The sequence below is a fragment of the Falco cherrug genome, chromosome 4 (assembly GCF_023634085.1).
Source record: "Falco cherrug isolate bFalChe1 chromosome 4, bFalChe1.pri, whole genome shotgun sequence".
In the NCBI taxonomy this organism is placed as follows: domain Eukaryota; kingdom Metazoa; phylum Chordata; class Aves; order Falconiformes; family Falconidae; genus Falco; species Falco cherrug.
Window position 1 is genome coordinate 62,014,040 of NC_073700.1, and position 18,729 is coordinate 62,032,768.

General features: G+C 39.2%; 1 protein-coding gene across 4 annotated transcripts in view; it reads right to left on the reverse strand.

Moving 5' to 3' along the window:
• DIP2C (disco interacting protein 2 homolog C) overlaps positions 1 to 18,729 on the reverse strand; it is a 325,146-nt gene that overhangs the window by 19,748 nt on the left and 286,669 nt on the right. For 2 of the 4 annotated variants that reach the window (XM_055708852.1, XM_055708854.1), the window contains 2 exons: positions 11,224 to 11,253; positions 9,458 to 9,519 (listed from right to left, as the gene is read on the reverse strand). In XM_055708852.1, the coding sequence (XP_055564827.1) occupies positions 9,458 to 9,519; positions 11,224 to 11,253 (92 nt within the window). The remainder of the gene's footprint in view (positions 1 to 9,457; positions 9,520 to 11,223; positions 11,254 to 18,729) is intronic. The other 2 variants (XM_055708853.1, XM_055708855.1) reach the window with 1 other exon arrangement.

Below are 18,729 nucleotides of genomic sequence, written 5' to 3' on the forward strand. Positions count from 1 at the left end.
CCTTTTCCCAGGGGACTTACTGGGAACCCTGGCTGAGCTTCAGACTCTTCACATAGGTAAGCTCATCTTCTGCAAACAGACACTTAGTATATGCAATATTAAGGATATGTGAAGCTTGAAGCAACATATTAAGAGCTACTGAAGAGAGCTATTTAAGAGCGTATTACACCTCTAACCAATTTAGTGTTGGATCCTTATATAAATATAGGATGCTTTTACTGTTTTTCAGGGCCCTCCTTCCCAGCCATAACCATTTAGTATTCCTACAGCCAGAGACTCCACTGCCAACAGGAGCCAAACAAGTGCCTGAGGCTAGCAAAGCTGGAGTGGGTCTCCAAGGTGGCAGAGCCCTTTTCCCAGGGGTAACCGCCAGCACAGCACCCTCTGCTGAATTATTTGTTGCAAGAAACTGTCAGCGTGTGGGACAGCAAAGGTCCTGTCCTTCTGCAGAGGCTGGCAAGAGAAAAGGGGAAAGGAAAGAGGGATGGAAAGCACTTAGGAAGCTCCATCTCCTACACCACACCACAGCCTGCGGCTGGGTCTGGCAGAAGCTACAAAAGCTCACTCCAAATTTTACATGTATTCGTTCAACATTTTCCTTCCAGAGCAGATGTCTCCATTGTGAAATGCACTCTAAGGTAGCAATATGGGAAAGCAGCACTGTTTCCTCCACTACTGAAACAGTAAACGTACTCTATGTTGATCACTGTCCGCATTTTAAAGAATCACTGTTTAGTGCTCCATTAGTGGTATCTACCAAAATGAGGGAAACAAAGCAAATTATGCTTCAGCATACACTACCTGCAAAAATCAATTACATAAGACATTTTAACTGTAAAGAAAATGAAATAATGAAAATTCCGTTTTTTTAAGACATTCCTGTATGGTTAGACTCATGGCAGACTCTGGGAAGAGAAAGAAAGAAGAATGGGAATAACTTTTATATATATATATATATATGGGGAAAAAAAAAGGAAGATTTTCTAATACATCTTCTCAGAAATGTAAGCAGCCAGCTTGCTTTATCAATTCCCAGCTTCTGTAAGGAGCATGACTGAAAGAGAAGAAACTATAACACCAAAGAAACACAGTATATTCTGATATGGGAAATCCCTTTTTTAAGAAACAGCATCAGACGTTCTTCAGGAATAAAAATGTTGGTGTATTTTAATAAGCTGAAATATTACTGGGAAATTTCAAACTGGTTTGTCAAAACAAACAAAAATTGAATGATCTTCCATTTAGTTCTTCTACTCATGGCTGAAGAGTAACATGCACATGAATGACAATTGCAAACAATCAAACAAATGTCCAACTGCAGTCCGCTGTCTTTCCTGGAAAGCTAGGGCTTTTTATTTTGCCTTTGTTTTTGTCTTACTTGGTACACATGACAGTATCCTCTTTCCCCTAAGCCCTCCAGGGAAATATAACTGGAATTTCTTGATTTGTAGTTAAAAGTATGCTAAACCACATCCTCTCTCAAAACCTGCACTCAGAGCCAACTCTCATTGTCCTGTTCCACTGAAATCATAATATTGTAATCCCTTGAAGATGACTTTATCAAGGAAGAAACAGACTTGTTTCAAGGGAGGAAATATTTCAGGAGCTAGTAGTCTTGCCTTAGCAAGCACAGAAATTTGCTTTGTAGGGCTCCCACCCCCCTAGTTTAATTTCACAGCTCAGACTGACTGGGACAAGAGGGGGTGACTTACTGTCTGAAAGTCATTGGATGTTCATCCCTTTCTCCTGCCCTGGAATAAAAGTTGCTTTATGCCTGGAAACATGAAGCATCCTCACAAGCTCTTAAAACAGGTATATTTACAAATTTTGCTGTAACTCCGGATCCTCATACGTAAACAGTGCAATCCCTTAGATGTTATTTGCTCCTCTTCGGTTTCCCAGGTCATCAGCTTTGTCCCTAACCACTGACTATCCAGCGCACAGAGGTTCAACAAGTCTCTTGGTTTGTCCCCTGACACAGGCAGGAACAGCAAGAGGGAATCTTTCCTCTAGACAGACTGGGACTTCTCCTCTAAGCCAGAACTGGAAGTGCTGACATGATGCTTATCAGCCCAAATTAACATTTTTTTCCTGGGAGATTTGTTTCCCATAGATCAGGAACAGCACCAAGGGGATTTCTGAGACAGCAGGATCTGCATGGCAGAAACAAAACAACGTTGCTACAAGGCCAAGGCTGTATCTCCTCCTGAGCAAAACCATGAAGAACGAGGAGGATTTTGCCAGTACCATGACAGCTTAAACTCACTAATGAGATTCTGCAAGTTAACGGGCAAAATGCCTGAAAGCCAGACGTTTCTACAGAGACACCTCAACATGAAGCTGCATCGTTACGTATCATACTTAAAACTCTGACGGATTTCGGTTTTATTTTAAAGACCTCAACCCTTCCTCCTCCCAACTGAGCTACCTCTTCTACTGACTTCACAGCAGTGAAAGTCTTCTCATTTTTCCATGGGAAACCTGTTTCTGTGATAAAAGAAAAAAAACCCCAAACCGCTAAAGCAACAGATAGTCTAAAAAAGAAAAAAAAGCATGGGTGATGTCTGAAACTTGGAATTGGAGGCACCCAGATGAGAAGATCCTCAAAGCTGGGGATGACCAGAATGGCACTGCTGGAGGTAGCACTTGACAATTCAATTTGTAAACAAGCTTACTACATATAAAGCACTCACCGGTGGCTTTCTGAGGCCAGTGACTTGTGAGGTTTATGTTTTGACCAGTTTCCCAGGCGTATAGCACTTCAAACCTCAAAATACTCTACACACTTTGCCTACTGAATCTTACCACAAGGGAGAAGATGGCTGGTTGTCAAAGGGGGCAACAGTAGATTTAAACTACCCTTCTGGATCCCACACAGAGTGAATAATTGAGGCCTGGTATTTTCTTTAACCTGCAGCTGGGCTCTGTATGCTGTAACTCATTACAAGAGCTGGAAAAAGCACTGCTCCCCAGAGCATCAGGGAGCACTCTTCGAAGCTCCTCTTTTGCTACCGTTGGAAAACGGCTTTCAAGTATGATTAAGCAAATGAAGTTTCACAAAAGGTAACTATTTCACTGTCACTTGCCGTTAGCATGTCTCCTTCAGACGTATCTCCCCCCAGTTTCTTTTCCCTACTACGTGACTATAAAATGGTTATCCTCCATGCTGTGACTGTACTACAGAGCACTGCTACGGCTATAGCTTAGATAATAATTTACCTAAATAGCTTTTCTTTGCCTAGTAACCCAGTAATAAGAGTATTTTTCAAACTAGATGGAGTAGAAGTGTTTGACAATTAGGAAAAAACCTCCCACGGCTTTGTTGCTTGGTATTACCCAAAACAAAAAAATATATACAACATCAACGTTTCAGTAAAATATGGAGAAGGATAAACATTTGACAGCCAGAATAAAAGGCTATTTTTCTTTTCCTGCATGAAGTCTGAAATGCTGAAATATATTAAAATGAAGCCAAAGCCTTAACTCATTCCTTTTGATAGAGTCTGCATTTGAGACTGGGCTCAGAGTATAAGCAATCTATATAAATAAATCCGAAGTAACTGTTTTCACATATGTTTGAAATGCTGCAAGTGTGCCCTTCTTTTCTTGGGGAATGTGATTCAGAATTTCCAACCTCTGAAATCACCTTTGTCAAGGAGACAATGTCTCAGCAAGTCTGATGAAGTTCAAAGATCTCTGAATACCCCCGAAGATCAAAACAAAAAAGAAGATTTAGCACAACATACAAGTGACTGCCTAAGAAATCAAGTCTGCTAATGACATAAATATATACAAGGGGTACATTTTTGTAAGAGAGACACTAATCTGCATCACTCCAAGAAGATGCCAGTGATCGCATAAGAAGAGAAGACACCTATTTGTACAGCTCCACAAACTGTTTCTTTAATAAATACAGGAGGTAATCAGGTTAAAATAACTGTTCTAATGATGGAGTGGGAGTATTTCAATGAGAGACTATGGATACCACAAGCCACCCACTGAATGACAGCCAGACTAAAAAAATTAGTAACTTAAACCCAAATACATCTTGGTGCTTCTAGTCTCTTTGGCAATATCCCACACCTGGATCTGGCTCCCTGTCTGGTGCCAGCTGCCTCACCATGCCTGTGACCAAGAACCATCCAAGCAGCTCACCATTACATGTGGCTCAAAAGGAAATCTAGTAAACCACAGCAGGGTTTAATAAATTAAACTCTCAAGTTTTCTAACCCTATGGAAAAAACACAGGCTCAACTAGATGAAATTGAATAATTTAAATGACCATTTAATGCACCAATTATTTCACCAAAAGGAATACTGGAATTTAAAGACAGGATAGGAAGGATATGAGAGGTAAGGGTGCCTGCATATATGAAACTACAGATGGCATCAAATAAAATTGAGAACATTGTTTACTAGCACAGGTTGAAAGTCTTCATCCTTCCCTAGTTTGGTACAGAATGTGGGTGTAGTTCAACAATCAGCTTAATCACAATTTGTAATCAAAATAAGGGGAAACTTTCTACTACAAATGCATGCAAAATGCTATCAAAATCTCCATCAATACATACCTGACTTGATTAGTAGCTCTCTCCCCCTGGAAGTCTAAGCCTCCACTCCACCAGAGCTCCCAAGCTGTCACTCCCTGCTACTGAACAAGAGGACTGGTGCCATTCTTCCCTGCTTTTGGGGGTGGATATAGATTGACTTTGTTCCTTTTTACTTCTTTGTAATTTTAAAATAAATTCCAATATCAAAGCAGATCTTTCCTTACCCAACTTAGGGCAGGACAATGATTTTCGTAATTATTTTTTTTCTTTATGGATAAGATTTTGTAATAGAAGAGAATATTAGAATGCAGGAGGATGTTTATCTTTACAAGATTTGCAGGAACTTTCAACTTTAGGGGATCAATGATCTTTCTCAGCCATCACCAGATGGATCCTTCAGCTCACTAATTAAAACTTCTGAGGAAATCCTCTATACAACATCTTAAATGTGAAAGATACAGAAATGCAGAAAAAAATGCCTATGTTAAAATTTTGAGCAAAAATTCAAAGTCAAAATATTGTAACATTTTAAATGACATTTTATTTCTTATTCATACCAGCTTAGTTTCAAATTTAAGGTAATTGCAGAATTTAAACTAGCAGGTTAAAACAGTAACATTTTGAAAAAAAAATTGAATTATTCTTAAAAAATATGTTTTAGAGTATTTGCAAATATATTGAGACATTTGAAATTCAAGCCTGACCTGCTGAAGAACACTTAAAAAATATTTTTGCCTGTCTATGTGAAAGGAAGATTTATTTTGGAATACATGAGGTCTATTCTCAGTTTGATGAAGTGGTTTGTTTTGCCAATAAATAATTTTTCTACCGAGAACTAACCTGCTGTTAAGAATGAGGAGGCTGTGGCATTTGTATGCTATTATCAGATGTATTTTTTGTTGGGACATTTTTAATTTTATAAGCACATGTGCATATTGTTTTATAACACCCTGGATAAATGGGATGCTTGGGTTTTAGATTTACATCTTTACTGCTACAAAAGCATGTAAGTGTTATAAAAGCCAACATCTTTCAAGTATATGGTGTTTTGGTATGATGAGAAAAGAGGCTCACTCTCTCTCCTTTTTATCTTCCAAGCACTTCTCAGCTTTTAGCATATTTAGGTGCCTTGTGTTTAACCACCTGAAAAGCTCTCTGAGGAGAACATCACTGATCTAAAATGATGATGGATCTGAAAACCAGCAGTTTAGGCAGCAGGACAAGAATATGAATATATTCATTCTATTTCTTTTTCCTTTTTAGGGGGAGGAGATAAAGTTCTTTTCCCAAAGGCAGCAGCAGAGAAATGCAGCCAACAACCTGACAGGGTGCTCATGCCTGGAGTTTTGTTGCATTTGTTCTCCCTGCAGATGCACCCAGGCACATCTACATGACCTGAGTTGCACGGTGAGTCAGCAACTGGGACCAGCCATGCTGTGCCAGCACAGCCTGCTGTGCGCCAGCTCACGTGTGGTGAAGCATTAATCCACCTGTTTTGCCTTTTGGGTCTGAGCTAAACTCTCTAAACAGCATGTCAGCCACTTGGTGCCAACTCAGGAGTCTCCTGTTTTTTTTATTCAACAGCCCAGGTGAGACTTGAGTGTCTTTGCTCACTCTTTCTCGGCCATCCTGGGGATACTCTTGATTTTTTAGAATATCAATGAGATGCCGAGTACAATACTGATGTACTGTCACCAAGAGCAAGCCAGAGTTGTATACTCCTGCTATTAGGATGTTACTCAGTTTCCAAAAAGAGGTGTCTAACACCCCATGAGATAGCACAGGGTGCCTGGACATCTCATTAGTGCTAGCAAACACAACACGAGCTCTATGGGAGACCCTGCTGCAGTAGGTATAGCATCTAAAACGGCACTGATGCTTGCGGTTAGGCAATCACATCTCTTCCTGGTATCGTAACTGATGCCAGCCACTGATGGAGTGGTTGCATCCCTGGCACAAGTTTCCTAAATCTCCAGGTGAGCCCGGCCCCAGCCATTTCCCTCAGCTGACAACTACAGCCAGAGCTGCAGAGTCCCAGCGGCTAAACCAGTGGGCTGGTGGCTCAAAACCACACAGAGGCACACAAAAAAGGTGTTTGAGAACCTTCAACCTGACCTAAGAAGCAAACCATCCAAATAATGTGAAAGCTGGGAGGACATGTCTAGTTTGGTTGATGGACCACCCCTAGATCTCTACCCAAATCATACATCACACAGGCATTTTGATCTAAACTCCTACCAAGCAACATTTCTGTAAGCTGTGAATTGTGCACACATAATGTCCAGATGAGCTTGAAATAGTTGTATTCAAACTAATTATTAATTTTTACAGATGTGAACAGGATTTGAATAATCTCAGAAAGATGAACTACAGCTGCTTTTGCAGCAACTAGAAAGTCTTATCATGGCAACTAAAAAAAAAAAAAATAATGTTCAGTCTTTTCCAAATTCTGTAAAATATCTTCTAAAATACAAAATCTGAAAAAAAAATTTCTCACACTTTTTATGTTGTTGGGGGACTGGCTGACCTGCAAAGACTCGGTGGGTTGTTACTATACAGTCTCACAGCTATGTACAGCAGTCTTTCAGTTACTGTTAAGCAATAGTGACATTCAGTTCCATAAAAATGGTTAGAAACAGCAAGTGTGATGACACTATGTCAAATAAAATTGTTTTCTCACCTAATTTATGACCCATGAATCTAATACCAAATTCCACAGGACTGAGTAAATGAGGCATGGCTTTAATCCATAAAACTAAAATCTACATTACCACAATCTGAGAAACCAACTCTAAAGATCATCTTCCGTGCTCTGTAGAATTAGTCAGTAAATATAACTAATATACTACCAAGTCTGATCCTGATAACAATGTCTACTTCTTAATGACATGACAAAGGCAGAGAAATAGTATGCCCATGATTTATGCAGCTTTTATTAACAGTAAATATTATTTCCTCTATATAAATATAAATGATTTTATTGTTTATAATTTTTATTAACTGTGAATGTTATGTTCTCTTTCTATATATGTTTCTAAATACTTACCTTCCAATGAATAGTCTATAAGTGTCTTTCTCCTCTCAGAAAAAATAATTTCAAATAAGGAATTAATCTACATTTGCTTTTTTCTTTCCTCTCTATAGCTACAGCTTTATTTTTAATAATTCATTAGCTCTTTCTCCTGCACTTGAATGATGCTTACATCTATCTATGTACATCGTGCTCAACTTAAACTATTTCAGAGCTCTTAGATTAGAGCAAACACTATGGGTAAATATGTCTTACCTTACTGTGTCCATTAAAAAATAAACATTTGATTTCTAAAGTTAGAAATAAACATTTGATTTCCAAAGTTAGTCATGTAAGCTTCCTTCCTCACCAATAAAGAAATAAAACTACCTTAAAGGTCAATTCCTCCCATGCTGGTGCATGTCTGAGATAGCTGCAATACACTGGTGGGGTGTGTGCCTCTCCCGTGACTGCCGAAGGAGCCTGGCAGACCACTTCAGGCTGGATGAGATCTGTTCTGGTCACAGGGTTTGCTCCGCTCTTAGGTAATGATATGTTCCATTTCTCATTTCTTTTTTACAACATAAATCTTTCAACTTCTCAAGTAAATCTCCTTTTGAAAGTGCAATGCAGAGATGGTAGGCTTACATAACGATAACACCTTTTTACAAAAAAAAGGCCTTTATTTTGCTTGGTTGAGTATGAGCATGGACTGTGCTGTACACAGCAGCCCTTGCAGTTGCTTGGCCAGGAAGACCAAGTTTTCTATGGCTGGGTTATGCAGACAGTAGCATCCCAAAGGATGGATCAGACATAAGCATTATTGTTGGTAACATTGTGTGCAAAGGAATAAAGAAATGGTGAAAGTCAAGTATCTTGCAGTTCCTTTCCTCCATCTGCCAAACTCCACGTGCTAGAAGAAAATAACTGTATGTGAAAACTATCCAGAGGATAATTTGGGCCTGCAGTGCCCTGAGGTCTGCACCCTGCAAGCTGAGCCGGTCACTTTGATATAGCTAAAGTTCGTATTCACCTAAGGGGGACAAATTCTCTGTTAAGCTTTTAAGAAGGATGAAAGAAAAAGAACAAAAAAAAAAAAGAAAAAGAAAAAAAAAAGGAAAAAAACACCCCTATCTGAATAATGTTTTTTTAAAAGAACCAGGACTGTTGAACACTGTCAATTAATGTTCATCTTTCCCAGAGTTAATAGAAAATGTTTTGTTTTGTTAAAATTTTGTAAAGAGACTACTTGCTGGCCTTTTGACCAGAGTACTGGAAAACTGAACTGTATGTGAATGGGTATTTTCTAAAATAACACCTAAAATCAGAAGTTTCCCTCCAACTTTAAGATTTCAGACATCTCCTTAATGTTCTCGCTTCTTGTATATTTATCTAACATTAAAGACAGAACTCGAAAATACCCACAGTTACAGAATGTGGTTGCTCACAACGGCTGAAGCTGACAGTCTATTCCCTCATAGTCTTGCAGCATTAAGAATTGCAGCAAAATTCCCCCATGGTATCCCCACTGGCTAACAACCGCTAGCCCAGGGGAAACACCTCTGTGCAGCTAAAAGGCCCAACGGGACTCCATTTCTTAGGGACCAGCTGGGCTGCACCCCCAGAATACCAGCATCATGAAATCCTGAAGGCAAGAAAAGCAAGGCATCTTCTTAGTCACTGCAGCGCTGATGTCAGATGCTTCAGTTTTATCAATGGTAAAATTAATTAAGCAACTAATAAAAATGTCTACGTCTGCTGGCTGGTAGGAGTTAGCACAAATTATTAATGAGGATTACAAAGGTTTTCAGGGACCGCGAAGTGTGCTGAAGTAGCTTTCTTGCTAGTAACTCTGATAATTGTGTGTATTAGAGAAAAAGAAAAAGGTGGTTCCGACCTGTCATGCCTCAGTGCCCTCATATCAACATACACTGTGGTGGGATCTGGTCCAGATGTTCCCTGTAAACAACAACATCAGCTAATGAGAACCTGAAGTCTGGGAAGAGGAAAGAATTTTACCCCCCCAAATAACTGAATGTTCATTTCACTGCTAATTATGCTAATCAAATGACAAGTTATATTTAAGCTCTTCATCAAACAAAGCTCAGCTTTTACAGAATCGGAAAGAGCACTGGAAAACATACCTACCGTCAGGTACTTGTTACCTCGGGGATCGGAAAAACATCAAGCGGTCATACTACTTAATCAAACACATGTCAACATAGGTTTCATTTGCTACAGAAGGCCAAGTAATCAGGACGTGGATACATACAAAAAATGTTAAACACGTTTTGCCATATAAAGGAATGCTGAAATTGCTGAGGAGACACAGTTTAATGGCAGAAGCACATGGACAGGAATGTGAAGCATGGTTTACTGAGAGTCTTCCATACATGCAACAGAGAATATACTCGAAGCTAAAGATAGTAAAGGTAGCACGCATGACACGAATCAATGTGGACTGAAAGTCTGTAAGCAATTATTCTGATCCTTTCCAGTCTTCCACTGCATAACTTACATCCTTGCTTTATGTCACAATATTTAGTTACTTGAGAAGCAGTAGACTAATTTTAGTTTCCTTTCATGCAGAGATGATAAAGAGTCTTCTAGGCCTTTCCACCCACAGCTTTGCTGCAGTTTTGTAACCTGCTATGATCTTCCCTTATCCAAAACCTCAAATTCATCACCACTGAACATCATGTGAATTCCCAATGCTCTAGTCTAGGGCTCTTCTCTCGGCTGCGTACCTCACGTCACTGCTAAGCAGAAAGCTAGAAGAAAAGCATAGCTTCATTTTCAAACACTGGAACTTTGGAAATTTTATTTTCAGCAGATAAATTCACCTAACCTTTGTAACCTACAGGTGCAGGAACTCCTTTATCAGTTATTTAGATGTTTACTACTTGAAACAGCAGGCAACATCAACTCCCAATGAGTTCTGTCCCATTTGCCATATATTATAGAGTATAATTCTTCATATTAGGAAGGTCTAGGGCTAAACTTTGCATTTCTGCAACGCTGGCTCCTAGTTCCACTGTTTTTTGGAGCACTAAAAATTGTGATGGAGTTCCACAAATGGATAATTTTTGTATCTAAAGGGGAAAAGAATTAGCATTACCAATTGATACTTACTGTACAGATACTGATAGTGACCCACCACCAGAGGAGAAAAAGAGTAATAGAGCTGCACATGCATGTTAGCCTCTTTAGCTTGTTATACACAATACAAGATACAATATCCTCTCTAACTATTAACGACACAATTTTCAGTCTACTAGTAAACTCAGCAGTGTAACAGACTAGTGCTGAGTGGAGAACTTATTTGAAATATATGCAACATTAAAAAAAAACACCAAAATCAAGAAAAGATTGGTTATCTTCAAAAATAAAACTAAACCTGAATTGATTAATAAAATAATGAAAACAGTCACGTTTGAAAATCAAAGACAATCACTATAGCATTTGTTATTTTCAGTGTGAATGAAATAGTTACAACAGACAGCTAATATCTGATGAAACCTGCATCCAGATACAGCTATACCGGACTTGTTTACAATTTCATAGAAGGATCTGAAAATCCCCAAATCTCCAGACTCAATTTCTAGTCTGTCCCACTGTTGGAAGCTGATAGGTGGGTATTGAGGGAACATGAAAATCCCCTACCTGCTCAGCCAGCTTCCCCAGCCTGTGAGGCTATAGCAGCAGGAATAGCAGGGATGAGGAAGAGAAGGAAAGAAGGTAACACAAGACAAAAATAATAATAAAAAAATGGGAATGAAGGGTGGGAGAAAAAAAAAAAAAGAGGAGAATGCAAAAAGCAGGGAGTAAAATAAAAAGAAAAACAATGTCAAATACAGGAATCTTACAAATTAACCATTATACCATTAAAGGTTAAAAAAAGTAAAAAATGAGGTGTCAACATTTTAGTAGAGCAACAGAAGAGACAGCTGTAGACTGCTAACCTTGGACAGACTTAAATGGTTTTAGGACACTACAGACAATGTTGTTAGTGGAAAACATGTGTCTAGCATACTGATATATTATTTTTTTGTTTGTTTTGGTGAAGAAGTCAGTAAACATTATGGCCCTGTTATTTTAATGAACATCCACTGAGGCAGGGGTTCCAGGTATGCCATTTCACTACTAAAAGAAATTTGTAAGCAATGTCCTCTGGAAATGAAAAGTAAGCTTTCCTTTTGGAAAAACAAAATATTAGTATACAATGAAGAAAGATACTTACACCTTGCTTCATACAGATTAACCTGCTCCTAAAGTGAAATAAAATCAAGGCTTCATGCACAACCTACTAGAAGACCCTAAGTAAATAGAGTAACTTCATAGTTCATAGTTCAGTAACTCTTCATTCTTAGCCTATTTGTGTTGATAAACGGTGTAATGCATGTAAAGAACAGTAAAATTAAAAGCTGATGAAACCCCATCAGTTCTGCACCATGATCGATAACACAGCAAAGAGACAAAATACAGTGGTGACTAATCCTAACCTGTTACTGTCACATGGAGCATCTAACACCAGATGGCTGCAGTGGGGCTTGCCCTACAACTTGTGAAAATACACAGCTCCGAGACTACTGCTATCCCACATCCCTCTTACCGAACTTCTGAATTCCAGCGAAGTTAAAGACTACAGGAAGCTGCCAGAGCAGCATCTTAAAATAGGTTTATTTTTGATGTGGGGGAAGATGAAGCATTTAAGAAAATAGGATGGATCTACTTATTAAAATTGATGCCCCAAAATAGAAATATTACTAATAATCCAGGCAGAACGCTGCAGTGTAACTGCAAGAAAGCAGAATTGCTGAAATCCGTGAGTGATATAATCATTGCCTGTGACCATACTGCAGGTCTGGAGAGGACTTTGAGAGCACCAGAGCCTCATACAGCTTTTCCCTAAGGAAGGACTTGAGAAACAGCAGTTGAAGCCTCAGCACCGTCCTTCTGCAGCCAGCTGCAGCTGAGATGCTCTGAAAGTGTTTCAAAAGAAGCTGTTGTAGCCAAGCCCAGACTGACTGACTCTATCTGCCTGTGCACATTTATTTTGCGAGACAGAGATAGAGAGCATCTGGAAAGCTGCTAATAGTTAAAAAACGACACAACTTCTGTTCTATCTGAAACTTACTAAGGACATGCCAGGTAGTGTTCAAGGAAATAAAATGGGCCAAACATAATTTTCTGTCTGCAAACAGGTGCATCATAAAGTCACATCCCTTGGACTAAATAAATAAATCTCCTGCCCATGCATAGGCTGCCACCACTGAACCAGCCCTGGTCTGTGCAGACCTCTGTAACACGCCAGGCTTTTATTTTCTGGGAAAACCCTGCAGGTCAACACTGCATGGAGAACCACCCCAACAAGTCAGCAGTACGGATGACTGTGCCAGCACTCAGCCTGTACCTAATTTCCACTGAAGTCAAAGGCCAAGCTGCATGCTCTCCCCTGCTTCCCTCCCCATGGTTAAAAAACAGGAACTAGGCAATCAGAAGTCCTAAGAATTTAAAAAACCTGTTGTTTGGGGTTTTGTTTTGCTATCTAAGGATGTGGCCTCAGTGTTTACCCTGAGTGTGCTTCTGCTCCAGTGATGCCCAGAAATGGAATTTTTGATGCACACTTAACGATCTCATGTACGCAAGCACAGCAGCTGGAGCTGTGAAAAGAACTTCATGGCATGACTCATAGTAAAGGTGGGAAAACACAGAATGTGAGGGAACTCATCCAGAGCTGTACTGTATTGCGAAGTGTGAATCATACTGCTGATAAAGTGCATGGTCTCCTGCTGCACTCTTCACAGAGCGATCCCTTATTACTTTTAATATGGAAGATCCTCAAAAAGTGTGATCTATCACTCAGTAAAAAGAAACATTAACTGTATGCTTTGGTAGACAGTGAGGAAAGGATTTATTTCATATAACTTCAGCCATCAAAGAAGTAAGTGTGCAGTACAAGGTAGGAAGTATCTCCTGATGGTGATGGGACAAGATGGACACCTGAGACAGGCTGGAAGAAGCTCTCTCTTGAAGTACTTCGATTCTACTGACTATAGATGGATATTGGATAACTCACTTAGCCTTGCTGTCTCACGTAAAAAAAGGTGACATAAAAGAAGCAAGATGAAGCCTGCCCTCCTGCCATAGCTTGGGCAGATTTGTTAGTATATTTTCAGGGTTAACTAAGGAAAATGAACAACTTCTAGAATTCCTCCTCAACTGGAATTGAGTAGCAGGTTGAATAAAATAAAAATATTTATTTCAAGTGTTTAAATGGAAATTAGATAAAATCCTAGAGAACCATCTGTGCTGTTGCTGTTGTAAGAAACAGGCTACTTTTCATATCTACTTTTCTCTCTCTCTTGAGAATACTAAGATGCTAGTTAATGAGAATTAAAATATGCTGGATGCAATCTTTTCATCTCAGAAATCCCTGGATCATTATCTGGGACTATACAGCCATAAAAGGTCAGATATTAATGGTATTTAAGTACCTAAAGATGGAGAAAATTATTTATTTTCAGAAGCACACCTCTAAAAACCTAGTCCAAAATGACTACATCAAAAGAAACATAGGAAATTTGCTCTGAATTTCAGACGAAATGAATAGAAATGGCAATGCATTAGGCTGTCAGTGACCTTAACGCTGAAATTAAGATCATTTGGTAGACTAACGCTGTTTTGTACTAAAGGAATTATCACAATTATTTCCTTTTAAAAGTAATCTTCAATGAAACATCAAATTCTGCTAGAAAGTTTTTAGACACACACACTCAGACACACAGACACATACATCTCCCTCCATCCCCCCTTCTTCTTGGAAGGAGGAACAACAGTAAAAGCTTTTTGGAAAAATCAGGATACCTTCCCCTTGTAAACACTTGAGTCTTAAGTTTGTCCAAAAAACTGGAAATCAAGTGAAGAAGTTATCAAAGATCACATCAAAGTTGCATTAGAGGCAGTCCATAAAGAAAAAAGCCTGGGTAGGTTTTTTGCTGGTGTCAATAGCTGAATACTGAGATATGTCTAGAAAGGTGATTAGTAGGATATGTATTTTAGAAAGACCGTAGAATAGACTGGATCACAGTTATCCCTATAGAAGATGCTGTTCCAGGAACCACATGCTGATCTCATGGATGACAAAACTTGTAAGAAAAAAAGCAAAGGCAGATGTTGTTGACTCAAACATCTTCATAAGTATTTTATTGCAGTGTGAAGAATCTAGAAATCATGACCCATTTCTGGAACATATTGGAGACAATGCTAATTTCAAGAACATTGTTGATCAAGGATTAAAATTCATTCTGTTCCTCAGCCCACAAGCTATTCTGGAATATCACTAGCCATAAACTTCCAGACAGTCTGGAAAGAGCTTTCAGTCTAATTCAGTATCCAGTCTTTGGCAGTGTCTAATACCAGATGCTTCAAAGGATGCAATCCTGTATCTTTATATTCTCTATCAAAATGACGTATTTTGTGGTGATGCTTGTAAGTAACATCTTTAGTAATTTTTCAAACCTCTTTAAAATTGCCAAACTACCCTCGGCTTAAATGCTTCAAAAATCATTCTGCTTGGAAGGGTAATGTTACTAAATATAGCGTGTTCTGAAATGGCTTTTCTTCATTCCAGCCACACCATTCTTTAGACAGTGTATGGCTTTTAGTTTGTCTAAGTTTTACTAAGATGCAACATATTAGTAGATCTCAATGAAGCCCAATACAAAGAGAGATGATCAGCCAGGCTGTTAACCACCCCACTCAAGGCTTTCATCCTGTCCTGTTCTGAAATTCATAGTCAGTATCATTAATAATATTCTTTCAGAGTTATCCACTTTAACAGTTTGATTCAATAACTCCAGAATTTCTGTAAAGAACCATCTAAGAAGCAAACGTCAGCTAAGTAGTTAACACAATCAAAAGGCAGATATACCTAGTCAAGCAAAAATCCAGCCTAACTCCATGCTGACTACAACTTCCAGTTTCTCTGAGTGTACTCAGCTCTCCTGCATGTTTGTAGTGGGCTGACCAAGACAGCAGCTAAGTACCCACCCAGATGCTCACTCCCTCCCCTCCCAGCAGGAGAGGGGAGAGCAAAAGCGAGAAAACCCATGGGTCAAGATGAAGACAGTTTAATGAGTGAAGGAAAGAGAAAAAAACCCTAGGTGATGCAAAAGCAATTACTCACCACCTCCCACAAGCAGAACAGTGCCCAGCCAGTCTCTGAGCAATGGCTACTTTGGAAGACCAATCCCCCCTGTTTAATGCTGAGCATGACATTATATAGTATGGGTATCTCAGGTCAGCTTGGAACAGTTTTCCTGGCTGTGTCCTCTCCCAACCTCTTGCTCTCCCCCAGCCTACTTGCTAGGGGCAGTGGGGTGGTGGTGCGGTGGGCAGAGTGAGAAATGGGAAAAGCCTTGATGCTGTGCAGCACTGTTCAGCAATAGCTAAACCACTGGTGTGCTATCAACATTGTTTCAGTCACAAATCCAAAACACAGCTCCTACAGGCTGCTATCAAAAAAGTTAACTCCATCCCAGGCAGACCCAGTACAGTACTACTTCCAAGGCCACATGCTCGAGCACTGAACTGGCTTACTGCTGCTTAGTGTCATTCCCTGGTTTTATTATTTGTCCTGAATAAATGACTTGATCTCGTAAATGAAGCAACCACCACAAACAGTCCAGAGATCACTGCAACCCTGAAATGGAGATTTTCATTAGTGGCAAGCAAACTTTTGCGGCTAATTTTTCCTTTTTGTCTACAGCATCCTTCATGTCTGGTCTCCCCAAAGACCAGAAGCCAGAGAAGTTCCGTTATATGTCAGTAGCTCCACCACAGCTGCAGGGGTGGGCTGGTGGGCCCCATCCTGATCTGTCAGCGAAGTCAGAGCAGTGGATGTATGCTATTACTTCCCTCCTTCCCCTCCTCTGTAAGAGACATCCCATCATCCCATGGGCACTTCACAGTGTCTAAAGATACAGGAGCAAATTAGATAAGGATTGTTACCAAGTAACCAGCTCATCTCTTTCTCCTCTGTTTTCTACTTGAGGGAAAGTGGTGTCCTTGTTGCCTGCTGTGCCCCTCCCAGCCAAGGTTTTAAGCTTGGTTAGGTTGCTGACTGGGTAAGCAGACCAACCTGCACCTGCTAACTGGCACCATCCAAACTGTGCTGTCTCATGGGGGGGTGCCTAAAGATTTCCTAGATGTTTTCCAAGTTGTCCTCTCTGCCTTGTCATCACTCAGGACTCTAGATATGGAAAAAGAAATAAAGAGGCCTGTATTCTTGCAAAGAAATTCAGCAGGAGAGATTTCAAAGCCTCAGTCAGTACTTTTTGTATCAAATCCATGACAGAAATACAGGGGAAGATACTGCTTGGGTTCATACATGTTTAAACTACAAGATGCATTTTTCTCTCATAACTATAAAATTTCATTAGGGTAAAACTGTTTTGAAGGATTCAAGTGCCATTTTTTAGACTACAGGAGACTTTCTTAAATTTTTATTATTGGAGAATGTTTATGACAGCAATTACAGAATGTCAAACTAAAGAACTCTACCTCTGGGACACAGAATGACTTTTAACCCTGCTCAGCTTTGCCTTGTCATATGTTTGATAATAATAATTAAAGTCACCCTGGGCTGAAGGGATACTCTGCTGGTAGTCAGAGAGAAAGCAAGCAGTCCTGGAGACGTGTCATACCTCCTGTATTCATATTCTGGTAACACGCTGAACTACAAGGTCACTTTTAGACAAGGTCTGATGAAAGCCAGGATTCTTTAGTGATGTCGAACAGGGCAAGAGGCTAAGACAAGCATAACATACAGACATATTGGTCTGTGCTGAACCCATAAGCTGTATTTGTCACATTTTTTTGATAAAATAAAAAATCTTCACATTTACAATCAGGAAAAAAAAAATAGCAAGTCCCTTATTTGCAAAGTCACTGAGAAGATCTGTTCTGGCTTCCACACCTAAGCAATTATGCAGGTTACATGCATGAGAAATCCTTTAATGTGAACTAGGGGTAACTGCCAGATTTGAAGTGTGAGATGCACCATATAGAGTGGAGGCAAGTTCTGCTGAGGAGACAGTGACTTTGAAGAGACATGGTAGGTGACCAAATGGATATGGAACTTTACAGTCGATGTGGCTGCCAACGCAGAAGATGATCCTTGTGTTATTTAAAAAGATTATTAAGTCCAAAATCATATTGCATCTAAGCAGGACACCTGTGGCATTATTGCAGGAATAGTACATGAATTCCTGATACCAGATTTAGACAGAAAGAGATCAGGAGTCATTAAAAGCAGACACAGATCAGGAAAGGCTGTCTTAAGATTCTTTATCTATTTATCAAAGACTAAGATGTGTATTAGAGTCATGATATGAGATCCTTTATTCTAGATTAGAAAAATGTAATAAAATAAAAAGTGATTGAATCTAATGTCAGATAAATTTAAACTAGAAATAAGGCAAAATTAATTAAAAATTGAACACCTTATAAAAAGGCAAATTAACGTTCAGCACTTGAAGTTCTGAAAGATAAAATAATATACTGTAGATCAGCCTAAAACTATTTGCTTGGTGTAATCATCATTGGATGAAAACCTAGAGGGTATTCAGAAATTTGGACCAGAGAGCTACAGTGCTCCATCTGTCCTTAAAATCACGACTCAATAAAGATTCCTGGAGAATGCAAGTTAAATCCTGCATTATTCCTGGGTACTTTCTTCCGATTAGTGGATTAAAACAGAATGGAAGTGATGTAGCAAAACAATTTTCCACTGTAAAAGATAAACTGTGTGCAGAAAATATCTAGTTAATTAAATAATGGTTGGAATTATTTTACAAACAGAAGAAATCCATTTTGTAACATGCTAAATTAGCACTTGGAAACTGGATTTTACATTACATGACTAAGTACTATTTTTGGAGTACAGAGTATGCATTCTGTCACTACCATGCACTTCTCTGAATTACTGTATTCACGGGCAGAATAAATGCTATGAGTGCAACATGAGAGGGATGAATAGTTGACAAAGTAACAGAAATTTACTACCTGTATATGCAAGAACATGAAGTACCACATGCATTTTTTTTATTATGTCTGTAACCAAGCAGCCAAAGGAAATACAATGAATGCTTTTTTCTGAAAACTGTT